Below are 14,168 nucleotides of genomic sequence, written 5' to 3' on the forward strand. Positions count from 1 at the left end.
GTCTTGAGCTGGCAGTGTAGAATCTGATGGTCTCGCTGGGTGAGCAGGTGAGGAATCTGTGGTAAAATCCATGGTGGGCCATGGGCCATGTTCCTTAGAAGTGGATAACAATGCTGGTGTGGCCAGTCTGGTGCAATGAGTATCATTTGTGGCCTCTCTAATCTGACTTTCAGCAGTACCTTTGCTAGAAGAGGCAGTGGAGGAAAGGCATACACTGTTAATGTTTTCCTACTGAATGAGAGGGCGTCCACTCTCCAAGCTTGTGGATGGAATGTCCTTGTGCAAAATTTTTGAAGTTGGTAGTTTTGGGGGCTTGCAAACAGATCTATGTCTGGGCGTCCCCATTTCTAAGCTAGCATTGCAAATATTTTTGGATCTAGTTTCCACTCGTGTGGATCCATGATGTTTCTGCTTAGGTCGTCTGCCAATGTGTTTTTCTTTCCTGGCAGGAATTGTGCTTGTAATTGAACCTGGTAAGACAGTGCAGTGTTCCACAAAGTCATTGCTTGCCTGCATAGAGGGTAGGAATGTGTGCCCCCCTTGCTTATGTACCACATTACTGTGGTATTGTCAGTCTTTATTATTAGTTGTCCTGGATGTTGGAGGTCCTTGAAAGCTGTTAGGGCATTCTGTACTGCTAGCTTTTCTTTTTGATTGAACTGCAGATGCCTCTGATCTGTAGTCCATTTGCCCGGAATGCACTGTCCTGCCATGTGTGCTCCCCAGGCATAGTCCGGTGCATCTGTTTGTCATAGTTTGCCTGGCTGTGGGTAAGGTGAAAGGCTGACCCTTGTTGAGGTGACATGCCTGTGCCCACCACAGAAACTCCTGTTGAAGGCACGGAATGAGTGGTATCATTGTTTCCAAGCTGTGGCTGTGCTGAGTACAAATGCTTTTCAGGTACCACTGTAATTTCCTCATATGCAGTTTTGCAAATGGTATTAGTAGTATGCAAGATGCCATGAATCCCAAGGCCTGCAAAATTTTTCTTGCAGGGAGTTGGGTCTTTGTTGCCATTATTTTGAAGTATTGAGTCATCTGTTGTTGCCTGTCTGGCGTGAGATAAGCCATCTGGGCCGCTGTATTCAAGCTGGCACCCAGGAATATTATGTTTTGTGAGGGCACTAGTTTTGATTTCTTTTCGTTTACTGTGTACCCTAGGCAACTTAGAAGGTGTTTGACAAATGCCAGATGCTTTAAAAGAATGTCCTTGCTTTCTGCTTGAATAAGGCAATCAAGGTATGGGTATATCTGAACTCCTCTTTGTCTGCAGTATGCAGTTACTGGTGCCAGGCATTTTGTGAAGACCCTGGGCGCAGTAGATAAGCCAAAGGGCAGTGCAGAGAATTGATAATGCGTTGAACCCGCAATGAAGCAGAGGTATCTTCTGCAATTTTGTCTGATAGGGACATGCAGGTATGCCTCCTTGAGGTCCAACGTTACTAGCCAAGCATTCTTGCCCAGCATGGGAAGAAGCTGCTGTAGTGTTAGCATCTTGAATTTTGGTACTTGCAGATAGGTGTTCAGAATTGAAAGATCCAGAATGGATCTCCATGCTTTGTCCTTTCTTGGGACTAGAAAGAGTCTTGAGTAAAATCCTTGCCCTTGCTCCTATGTAGGTACCTGCTGAATGGCTATCATGTCCATGAGAGCTGTAATTTGTTTTTGTGTCTCTGCCCATTGATTTAGTGGCAGGTTTGGCATTCCTTTTATCCTTGGTAAGGTATGAAAGTGGAATCTGTATCCTTGAGAGAGAATGTTTAGGACCCATTTGTCTTTTGTGATGATGTGCCAGTTGTCTGCAAAAAATGGTAATTTTCCTCCCAAGGGAGCTGCCAGGAGAGACTTGCTTGGTAGTTTGAGGATTGAGTCATTATGTTTGTCTTCTGCTAGCTTGGGGCCTGTCTTCTCCTCCTTTCTGGGTAGCTGTACCCCATTGGCGAGGTTTGTAAGGGCCTTGTGACTGACCTCTGCCCCTTGGGCATCTGTATTTGCCCCTCTGTGATCTGTCAGAAGCTGGAAAGGACCAGTTTTTTGTTGGCCAATTTCTGCTGAACCGAGGGGGTTGTACCTGCAAAAAATCCTTGACCGTCTGCATAGACTTTGCCTTATCCTCCATTTACTTTAAAACCTCTTCTGCTTTGACACCAAATAATACATCCTGCTGTAAAGGTGCATCCAATAATTACAGCAGAGTGACATCTCCAGGCGTTTCTGCAGTTACCTCCTACTGCGCTTCTAGGCATCAAATATTGCCTGTTCATATTTGCATTGATATTTCCAAAACCATGCTACATACAAGGTATCAGAATATTTTATCTTGAACCATGCATGATGGCAAACACAACTGTATTGATATATGACTTCTATCAATTAGTATTTGGTAGAACTGTAAGGTGATAACTTAATTTTTTCAAGGCTGAAGCCACACCCAGTGGGAGTTACAGGTGCACACTTAAAAGAACTCTACTGGAGGGAATGAGTTAACATGATCAGGAAGGGCTTGTTCTTTTAACCAAGCATGTCTACTTATGACAGAGCCAGTAACAGCTGCTCTACAGGAAACTTCCAATGAATCAAATCCACATTGCAAAGTATGTTTGCCCACCTGTTCAGCTGCATGCAACAGATCCTGCATTTCCTTGAATTCAGACTGTTCAGTATGTGTGCTCATTTTTTGTTTTAATTGAGACATTAGGAATTGCTAATATTTCAGCATGTGAAACTGACAATTTAATGCTCTCATAGCCAGAGTTGCTGAGGTGTATATTTTCTTTCCCCATCTATCTAGGGGTCTGGAATTCCTTTTAGAGGGCACAGGATTTTTAGCCACAGAAGCTTTAGCTCCCTTAGGACCCTGGGAAATTGTTTCTGGGTCAGCCACAGGGCTTTTATAAAGGAATTTGTGTGAGTCAGGTACTCTGTACTATCTGCCTGGCTTGGCTGGAGCAGGAGGTAGAGAGTCTGGATTTAGACTAGACTCCAGGTAAACATCATCCACAATATCTAATACTGGAGGGATAGCCAGAGGTCTGTGCTGGGGTAGTAAAAGGAACTCTCGGAGCCTTTTCTTAGAATCAGAGTAGTCCTGGCCTTCCCAGTGGAAATGTTCCCTCATGGTATGTAAAGTTTCCCCAAAAGAGTAGTCTTCAGGGGGAGATGCTGAGGGAATAGAGTCTTCAGCATCAGAGTCTTCATAAGATGGAAAAGTGTCATCCTGTTCCTCAGAAGAATCTGAGGAAATTGAAACCTGGTCGGAGGAAGCATAACCCTCCTCTTGTCTTGGTCTTTTATCAGGAGGGGGATGGGAACCCCTGATTAGGGTAATCAAATCTTTGACCATCTTAAGTATCTGTTTCTTAGGCATGGAGCCTTGAACTGTAGACTGATGTACAGTCTTCTTTGGTTTTAAAGGAGTTTTAAGCTTAGCATAAGATTTAATGGTGAGTATAGTCGGTCTGAAGACACCTTCTGCAACCGAAGGTGTTTCCACTGCACCGGGGTCTACTTCTGCTTCGGTGTCGGAAGGGCCTAATGAAGATGGCTGCGTAGGCCTAGTAGACTCTGCTTGAGCATACGCAGCTGTCTGGGGATCCAGTTCTGCGGTCGTCAGGGGCTGCGTAGGCGCCTCACTGAAAACCGGAGAACCGGTGACAGGACCAGCAGAGGCCTCGGAGTCTGGCTTGTTCCTAGGCTGCCTGTCCTTATCCTTGCGTTTTTTATGCATGCCGGTCGTCGGCTGCTCCGACGGCATGATATAATTAAATTTCCTACCAAAGTAATGTCGTGCGAAGTCAAAACGGCGTTTGATAGTTCGTTTATTACACCTAGCACAAAACCGACAACCTGTGACGTCGTGGTCTGGGCCTAGGCAAGGAATACAATAGGAATGGAAATCCTTATGAGGAATTTGCTTCCCACAAGAAATGCAATTGTTAACTTTTTCTGACATCGGACCAAGTCAAGAAAAGGTTCCCCAATGGGGTACTTAGCTTTATTGAAGACTTTGGACTGAAATTAGATTCGAAAATTTCAGGTGTCGGCCGACCGGCACTTGCGAACTGCTTCTGCTTCGGGCACCGCGCGGCAAGAAAGACTGAAGAAGATGGTGTCGGATGCCTCTTATATACTCCTGGTGCACTGACGTCAGGGAAGAAGCAACATCAACCGACGCCGGACCAAGACTTTGGAATTCAGGACGACTGCGGGACCGTCTGATGGCAGGATAACAAGTGTGATGACTGCAGCAGAGTAACACGATGAACATCTTTCTATTTCTACAAAGGAGGCCTAATTTTTGATGAGTCTTCCTGATGCAGTTATAGATGTGCAAATCAAATTTAAATTAGTAATCTATAGTGACACTTAAGAGCTTGGTACTGGCTTCAGCTGCTACTGGAGTTTTATTGAGAGACATTATAGTAAATGTAGACTTGAGATGAGTAAGAGTTTTGGGAACCGCAAAAGGAGGGGGAGTATCAATATTCGTCAAAGATACCCACACCTCCAGGTTGGTGGCAAACGCAACTAACTGTGGGTAAAACTGTCTTTCAGTTTATAGCCTGCTACAGACCACCCTCCCAAACTCAGGAACCCCACTCGGCTTCCCTGAAAACACTGGAAAATATGAAGGTCTATCCAAACACCATTATATTGGGCGATTTCAACTACCCAAACATACACTGGGAGCACTACTCAAGTCCCAACACCTTAGCCCAAAGGTTACTAGAATTTATAAACTCAAATGCTATGGAACAAACTGTCAACACTCCCACAAGAGGGGAAAACATACTGGACCTGATCATCACCAACATGGGGACTCTATGCTCCAGACCTGTGGTATACCCCTCACTAGTAAGATCGGACCATAAATTAATCTCACTGGATATCCACATCCTGACCTCACCCCCTGCCCAGAAAACCACAGTGAAAAACTTCTCTAAAGCAAACTTCACACTCCACAAAACCGAGGAGGAATCCTTCAAAGGGGCCAGTGGAAAATACAGCCCAAACAGCAGAATCCTTTATAAACGCATTCTATGGACACTTTCAGGAATGCATGGATCATGCAATCCCAAATAAAACCAAGACCCAATCCCCCAAAGGCAGGCGTCCTGTCTGGTGGACCCCATCCATAAATAAACTAAACAGAAGAAGGAAGCTACTACATGATGGAGCAAAATCCCTAAAAGGGAAGGCATCCCTGATCAGTATTAGCAAAAAACTATGGTCCCTCATAAAATCATCTAAGGCCAGCTTCGAGAGAAAAACTGCACAGGACACTAAAGATAATCACAAGGCTTTCTTTAGTTATGCTAGAAACCTGGGTGGTAACTCCCAGATATGCTCAGAGTTAGTCCAAAATGACAAAAAATACACTGAACCCACAGACATTGCCAACATTCTGGCTGACAGGTTCAGCGCAAACTCCCCCCCAAAAGAGCAAATATCTATCCCAGCAGAGTGCTGCCCCCCCCTGACATCTCAGATGCTCAGGTAAGAGCCGCCCTCTCCAAAGCAAAAAACACAGCATCAATGGTGTCCCGGGCTGCGTCCTACATGAACTCCAAGAAGAGCTGAACCCCAACATAAAGCTACTGTTCAACCTCAGCCTTACTACAGGATATGCACCCAAAGAATGGCGTACAGCAACAATAGGTGGTGCCTCAACGGACCCTGGCAAATATCGCCCCATAAACCTGACTAGCTTGGTCTGCAAGGCTATGGAGAGGATCATCATGGAACTCATAAATAAAGATATTGGGGACCTACAGACACTGGATCCTACCCAATTCGGCTTTGTTAAGGGTAGATCCTGCCTCTTAAACCTGGTCGATTTCATTGAATCAGTCACCAGGAACATTAACGAGGGGAAGGTGGTCCACACAGCCTACCTGGATCTTGCAAAAGCCTTCGATACAATACCCCACTCGGGCATCATAGATAAGCTCTCCAGCTTAAATATAAACCCCTATGTCATTAGATGGGTTGCAAACTGGCTCAAGGACAGAACACACATGGTCAGAATTGCTGGAGCCATGTCAGACTCCAAACCAGTCACAAGCGGCGTCCCACAAGGCTCAGTCCTGGGACCTCTCTTGTTCAGTATATATTTCTCGGAGGTACAGGCCAACACGGGTGGACTACGGCTGACCAAGTTTGCAGATGACTGCAAACTGGGTGCCATAATAGACTCTCCAGCAGACACAAGCATCCTCCAAAAAGGTCTCCGAGACAGACAACTGCTGCCAGAGCCATAGCCTCAAGCTCAACGCCAAAAAGTGTATAGTCATTGCCTTTGGCAAAAACAAAGTGCCCACAAATTACCACATAGGTGGTAACCCATTAAGTACAGAAGAAGTAATTAGGGACCTGGGGACCCAAGTTGATAGCAATCTGTCATTTGACAATCAAGTGGCCAAAGTGGTTAGAAAAACCTTCTATATAGCCCACCTTATCATGAAGGGATTCGCATCTAGATCAAGGGAGGTCATCGTGCCTCTTTACTCATCCCTCATCAGGCCCATAATTGAATACAATGCCCCATTCGAGATGTACCTTACCCGACACCTGCAGCAACTAGAAAGACCCCAAAAGTACCTCACCAAGAGGGTCAAAGGGCTCAAACAGATGCCATATGCTGCTCGGTTAAAGAAACTCCAGCTCTACTCAGTTGCATACCGCCTACTTAGAGGCAATCTGTGCCTGACGTATAAGGCCATGTCCAACCTGGAATTGATGGACATGCTTCACCTCAGAAAATCCAAATCCCTTCGAGCTACACGCTCGAGGGACTTGAACCTCAGCACAGAAATAAATAGGACATGGTGGAGGGACAGATTCATAACCCAGAGTCTCCCTTCACTCTGGAATAGAATCCCAGTCCAAGTTAGGCAGAGTCCCTCACTGACTCTCTTCAAGAGGAATCTTGACGAGTGGACGGGAGATCGTAGGTTTACCCCGGGGATCACTTCTGTGTCACTGTTAGACAGAGGCACAGTAAACTAACCTTGAAAAAGAGCATAGTAAAACTCATTTAAAATGGGTGGCGAAAGCCAAACACACTCTGGCTAGGCTTACAAATGCCCTAGGGCAGATAGCCTAGTATGAACCTATGAAGAAAGAGGAGGAGTTTGTTTTAGGGTTTAGGATAAGTTGGTTGGTGGTAAGCTAAGATTCTAATGATGTGAAAGCAGCTCGAGTCTGAGAGGAGATCCGAGGTGGAGTCAGAATTAGTAATTACTGTGGAGTCATCTGCATATTGTACAAGAGATGCCTGGGGACAAGTATAGAGTATATTTGTAAAAATATTAAATAGCAGTGGACCAAGCATGGAGCCTTGGGGTACACCCATTGTTATAGGGAGAGAAGGGGATAGTGCAGAGAGCCACTTCACTGATTGTGATCGGTCAGTGAGATAGATGGAAAACCAGGTGATAGTATCAGAGGAAAATTTAAGATTAGCTAGTTTGGTCAGAAGTAGTGTGCGTGAAACAGTACTGAAGGCTTTAGAAAGGTCTAAGAATAGGCAGGAGACAAGTATGTTGCTATCACAAGCAATATAGTGTTAGTAAAGGAGACCAGTGTAATGGCTGCACTGTGTTTTGGGTGGAATCCATGCTGGCAGGAGTCAGTAGATTTTCTTCTTGTAAATATTGAAGTCTGCTTGTGTATGCATTTTTCAAGTATTTTTGAGAGGGGAGACAGGATGGCTATAGGTCTAAAATCAGAGATTTCACGCGAGTTACCTCCTTTGTGGATGGGTAGTGAATAGACTTCTTTCCAGATAGAGGGAACTTTAGATTCGGTAATAGAGCGGTCACTGAGGACAGAAACAGGGAGGGCAAGTGCATCAGCAGCAAGCTGGAGAAAGAAGGAAGGAATATTATCAGCAGAAGTTCAGCGAAAGAAGGAAGGAATATTATCAGCAGAAGTGGATAGAAAGAAGGAAGGAAAATTAGCAGAAGTGGAGAGAAAGACGGAAGGAATATCAGCAGAAGTGCAGCAAAGTTTAATTTAGAGACTAAGGATTTAATATTAGCAGCCGATACAGGTTGGAAAGAAGAGTGGTTAGAGAGTGATTGGTGTCATTTGCTAAGAGGGGATCTGTTTTGACCATCTTAGTAATAGTTTCCATAAAGAATGTATTAAAGATGGTGGCAGTGACTTCAGGTGTGCTGTTTGGGTAGAGATTGGGGGAGGAAGGGTTAACAGGGTGCAATATTTGGTTGACTGAATTCCAGAATTTTTTGGGATCAGATCTTAGGGCTGTAGCAGGGCTGAAATAAAATTCCTTTTTATCCTTAGCGATTTGTTTTTTTGTGCGGTTTCTAAGTTATCTATACTTCTGCCAGTCAGAAGAGTTTATACTTTATCCAGGTTTTCCAGACAGTATGCACGGTTTACCCTCATCCATGGCTCTAGTGACTTTCTCAAAGAAGCCCAGCAGATTCAGCAGGCATGACCTGCAAGTGATAAAGCTAAAATGGGTTGGGTTTAGTGTTTGGAGGTTTCCTGTGTCATTATTTATCAGATCCTTGATTTGTCTTTCCATGGACTTGCTTAATACTAGTCAAACTTATGGATCTGCAATTCCCTAGGTCTGTTGATGTTCCCCCTTTATGCAGAGGGATGACTGTTGCTGTACTTCACTCCACAGGAACAAAGTTTGTCTGGAGGTTGTGATTAAACACAGATCCTAATGGGTGCAACTGATCCTGTTTCAAGTTATTTACGAAGCATCCTGGGATAGTGTCAGGACCCATCAAAGCAGTGTTTTTAGCTTTAGAGAATGCAGTGATGACCTGTTCTTACATAACTAGTAAAGGAATGGAGGAGGCTATTTCTTGCAGGGTAACCAGAAGTGATGGGGGGAGAAATGTGAGAAGAATTTATCTGCCACAGATTTGTTACATCTTATGGCTGAATATAGGTGATGCCGTCTACAACTAAGTCCGCACACTGTTGCAGACATAATGGAAAAATGCCTTACGGTTATCCTTAGCCTGGGGAGGCTATTATTACCTAAAAATTTGATTTTGAAGGCTTGACTAGTCCTCCGATTTGCTTATTTAGACTAACAAGGGAGTTTCTGCTCTGTTGTGCACATCCTCATTCTCACAGACAGGATTTTTTTTATATTGTAGAGAAGTTGAACTGAAGTTAAACAGATATCTGAGAAATCAGAATCACCTGCAAAATAAATGACTACAGGGACGCAACACAATTCTCTAGGAGAGATGAAAAACTTCTTCCACAATGCTTATTTAAGCAGTAGGATTTCTTAGCAACTTCAGCCTCTTTCAAACTCTTGCAAGAGATTTAGATAATGATCCAGGCCACAGGATGGAGCCAGTTGCACTTGAACTTTACTTGGACAGCTTCACATACTATCAAGGACACAACAACCTGAACTCACACCCTTTCTCAGCCATTACAGGGCAAACAAGTATAAGTTTTGGTCATTACAGTTAGTTTTGTGCAGAATCAGAGGAAATGGTGGAAAGGTACACACAGAGGAGTGAATGTCTACACCCACCAACTGGCAGAGTGGCCAATTCTCCAATGTATAGGAGTAAAGGTCACTCTCAGTGGTGCCACACTCCAAGACAAACACTTCAAATGATACCCTTATACTTCAGCTCAAGAACTGCATGGTCTGCCAATGCATTAATCTGCCAGTGACATAGCAAGCCAAGTCACACTGTGAGACCAGCGCTGCTTCTGTAGACAAAGAATGAGCATATTTATTTTATTTGATCAGATCCTATAGAGCAAATTATAGGGTCATAGATTAGTACTAGGCTAACTGCCCTTGTGGGCCATTTTAAGCCCACACAATTACCCCATGTGAGTATCAAACTCTGCACCTTGTGTTTGCAAGGTAAACACCTTAACCATTATGCCAACCTCCCACCCATCTGACATTTGTTAACCAAGTTAGTCCGACTGGGCAAAAAGACCTTTTTAGCAGTGACCAGAGGAGAAAAACTCCAAAAATAATACAAAAAGAAGAATACAAAGAGTAATTTACACGACAAAAATTAATTACTAAGAGCAAGCTGAATCAAAACTAAGCATACATAGTACAAGGTACGATAGTGACATACAGCAAATAGTAAAACTGTATAATATGTACTAATACTGTACAATATCAACATAAATACAGAGCAATCATTAGCAGAGTATATGAAAGCAATAGGAACAGTAGATCCTTTAAGACCTGTGATATAAACAGGAGATTAAAACATTGTGTAAAAGGCCAGTGAACAGTCAACAAGTGGTGGCCTGTTTGCTTACAAACTTAAGTCTGGTTCTCTCACTTCAGCAAGAGGGTTACTGTCTTAAACTTACCTTCTGGAGGGTTTAGGCCTAACAGCTTACCTGCAACTCCAGCTGGTTAACAAAGCTGCCAGTCCTGGAGAAATGACCTTCAAAGAACAAAGGAGGAGTCCAAGCAAGTCCACCAAGCATCTGTCATAACAGGATATTACATGACGGTCTGGCAACAGAAGTTCTGAAGGGCGATTGCTTTGTAGCTATTGATATCTCAAGATCCACTGCAGCACTTGCTTTCTCATCTGTGCAATCACCTCTATGCAGATCATGGTCACTAAGGCACACGAGAGTCCTGAGCTTGTGCAATCACCTCTATGAAGATCACGGTCACTGTAAGGCACACAAGGGTCCTGAGCTTGTGCAATCACCTCTATAAAGATCATGGTCACTGTATGGCAATGAGGGTCCTGAGCTTGTGCAATCACCTCTATGAAGATCACGGTCACTGTAAGGCACATGAGGGTCCTGAGCTTGGATCACAGGCTACAACATCTTTCTTGTGCCAAGCTTATTGCCCCGTGTCCTCTACACAGGTATGAAAGAGATAAAGTGTGTCCAACTCTGCCCAGATATGGGGAAGAGTCTGACCCTGGAAAAAAGAGACTACTAGTCTTAGCTTACAGGTATCTTCAAGACATGCAGCCATAGGAGTGCCTATGCTAGGGCTTCTATCAGGGACATCCGTTGACAGAGCCACTGACAGCCAGTCATCCTGGCCAGGGAAAACAAAAGGGTACTCTCCTTGCAAAGTTTCCACCATATCAGCTAGCAACAAGGAATCTAGTGTGCAAGTTATAGACCGTGATGAGGCTGCAACACAATTTGGATTAACGTGAATCAGCTTAAAAGCACCATACATGTGCTGTTTACATGTAAAGTCAACAAAAAATTGTGCAAAACATGACCAATAACTGAAGTAAGACTAGTAAGAATACCTTTCATCTAACTGCTATATATAAAGAAAAGTTACCAAACTAGTTCCAAGATAGTGTCACATTAATCTAAAGCTTCCAAAATGCATAGTGTACCTTTTTAACTGGTTTAAATTCTCCTCCACATAAAGAGACATTCCCACACTTGCTGCAAGACTGGCAAGAAGTCTAGAAGCATCATGCATGGCATCAGACCAATAAATGCATTCCTATCGGCATGCTGATGCCTCAAAACAAACCATAAAAATTCTTAACACTATCAGCTCAAACCATTCACATGTAATAATTAAATGAAAACAAACCTTGCTTAGAATCGTAAGTGGTGGTGACAGTAGAGATGGCAACTGCAGCAACTGTGGTAGCTGTGACGAGGTGAGCGTTCTCTGTACTGTTGTACACCAAGGAGACATGATCCAGGACCTGGCTTGAAAGCTGCTGGGATTTGAAGTACAAAAAAGGAGGATAATGAGCGTGCGAACATAAAAACTAGCAACATGGAATACACCAAGCAAAGGAGAAAATGTGGAAGGGAAGGAAAGGCAGGAAAAACAAAACAGACCAGTTAAACACAAAATCCAAGAAAAACACAAACACAAAATCCAAGAAAAACACACAAAATAAAAATGAACAGAAGGAGGAGAAAATGTGGAAGGGAAGGAAAGGCAGAAAAAACAAAACAGACCAATTAAACACAAAATCCAAGAAAAACACACAAAATAAAAAAAATGAACAGCAGAAGGAGAAAATGTGGAAGGGAAGGAAAGGCAGAAAAAACAAAACAGACCAGTTAAACACAAAATCCAAGAAAAACACACAAAATAAAAAATGAACACAGAAATGGAAGAAAAGAAAAGAAATGATGATTATCAACAGGAGAAGGACAAGTCACAATAAAGTACAGTTGTGTACACTTACCATAAATGTAGATGTTTGAGTGTCTTCACTGTTGCAGTCATCACTGTAGGGTTCTTCCTGCCGGCAGGTAGCCCTCGGTCGGCCAGATTCCCAAAGTCTAGGTCCGGCGTCGGCTGTGCAGTCACCCTCCCTGACGTCAGAGTGCCAGGGGTACAAAGCTCCCAGTCGACGCCATGTTCTCCAGTTTTTCTTGCCCCAGATGTCAGGTGCCCAAAAGTAAAGGCTAAAAAGAAAGGTACATCAAACCCCATACCCTGCAGCAAATACACCTCAGAAGAAGGGTGAAGCCACACACCAATGAAAGAATAAGAGGAGACGGGGGGGTGGGTAACCCAGACTGCAACAGTGAAGACACTCGAACATCTACATTTATGGTAAGTGTACACAACTGTACTATGTTCACCCTGTTTCACTGTTGCAGTCATCACTGTAGGGTTGAATCCCAAAGCCGAGATAAAGGGTGGAGGTTATTGAGTAGAAGGCCTTGCAAGACTGCAGAAGCAAAGCCTTCCCTGGACTTAGAATAAAGAGGGAGATTATAGTGCTTAGAGAAAGTATGCACTGAACTCCAAATTGCAGCTTCCAAAATATCTTTGGTAGGTACTCCCCTGAGAAAAGCAGCTGAAGTAGCAGCAGCTCTGGTGGAGTGAGTCCTAATTTTTCCTGGGATTTGCTTTCCATGATGAGAGTAACAAAATCTGATTCCATGAGAAATCCATTTAGAAATGGTCCGTTTTGAAGTAGCCTTGCCTTGGGAATTTGCTGCATAAGAAACAAACAGTTGTTCTGTTTTCCTGAAATCCTTGGTTCTGTCCAGGTAAAAACGAAGCTGCCTGTGCACGTCCACAGAATGTAAGATCCTCTTTTCCCCCTTATTTTGTGGATTGGGGAAAAAAGCTGGCAGGTGAATAGTTTGGTTTAAAGCCACTTTAGAAACCACTTTAGGCATGAAAGTAGGGTTAGTCCTTAAAGAAACCCTGTCTTGATGAAAAATAATGTAAGGTTCTACAGCCATGAGCGCTTGTAACTCCGAGACTCTCCTGGCTGAAGTCAAAGCCAGTAGGTTAGTGGCCTTCCATGATAAATACTTTATATCAGATGTGGCAGCAGGCTCAAAAGGAGGCAGAGTAAGTTTTTCCAGAACATAGTTGAGGTCCCAGGCAGGTATGGGTGGTGTCCTAGGGGGGCCTTACATTCTTTGCTCCTTTGAGATATTGTTTCATAAGTGGATGTGAAAAAAATGGAGGATCTGTATTGTAATGGGCAGAGACAGCTGAGGCATGTATTTTTATGGAGGAAAGGGATAAACCCTTATGTAACATGTCTGTTAGGTAATGTAAAATCAATGGAATATTTGGAATGAGAGGATCTGAGCCCTGAGCATGCATCCAGGTGCAAAATCTCTTCCATTTACCTTCATAACATTTTCTAGTGCTAGGCCGTCTGGCTTCTAAGATGACCTCCATGACCTGTTTGGAAAGGGTAGGATTAATCGTAGACCCTGAATACGCCAGGCTGCGAGTTTTGATATGAGAGTGCAGTACCTGGCCCTGGTGTTGGGACAAAAGATTTGGAATCTGAGGTAGAATCCAAGGAGGCTCCTGGGATAGATTCATCAGTGTTGAGTACCAAAATTGTCGAGGCCAATTTGGGGCCAGTAAAATCATCTTGGGTTTGTCCTGTTTTATCTTTAATAACACCCGTGGAAGAAGAGGTAGAGGAGGAAAGGCATACCCCGAGAGGTTCCTCCAACTGAATGAGATAGCATCCACTTTCCATGCTAGTTTGTGATATGTCCTTGTGCAAAAAGTCTGTAACTGGTAGTTGTGGGGAGATGCTAATAGATCTATGCCCGGGCAGCCCCAGGCTTCTGTAATCATCTTGAATATTTGGGTGTCTAGCATCCACTCGTGTGGGTCTGACAGGTTCCTGCTAAGGCTCTCTGCCAGAGTATTTTGTTTCCCTGGCAGGAACTGAGCTTGT

General features: G+C 43.8%; 1 protein-coding gene across 7 annotated transcripts in view; it reads right to left on the reverse strand.

Moving 5' to 3' along the window:
- EIF4G3 (eukaryotic translation initiation factor 4 gamma 3) overlaps positions 1-14,168 on the reverse strand; it is a 3,593,176-nt gene that overhangs the window by 2,486,176 nt on the left and 1,092,832 nt on the right. For 3 of the 7 annotated variants that reach the window (XM_044063163.1, XM_044063162.1, XM_044063161.1), the window contains one exon: positions 11,573-11,756. In XM_044063163.1, coding sequence (XP_043919098.1) covers positions 11,573-11,756 — 184 coding nt within the window. The remainder of the gene's footprint in view (positions 1-11,572; positions 11,757-14,168) is intronic. The other 4 variants (XM_044063168.1, XM_044063167.1, XM_044063165.1 and 1 more) reach the window with 2 other exon arrangements.

The sequence above is a fragment of the Protopterus annectens genome, chromosome 2.part1 (genome assembly GCF_019279795.1).
Source record: "Protopterus annectens isolate FY-2018-M chromosome 2.part1, PAN1.0, whole genome shotgun sequence".
Taxonomy (NCBI): domain Eukaryota; kingdom Metazoa; phylum Chordata; order Ceratodontiformes; family Protopteridae; genus Protopterus; species Protopterus annectens.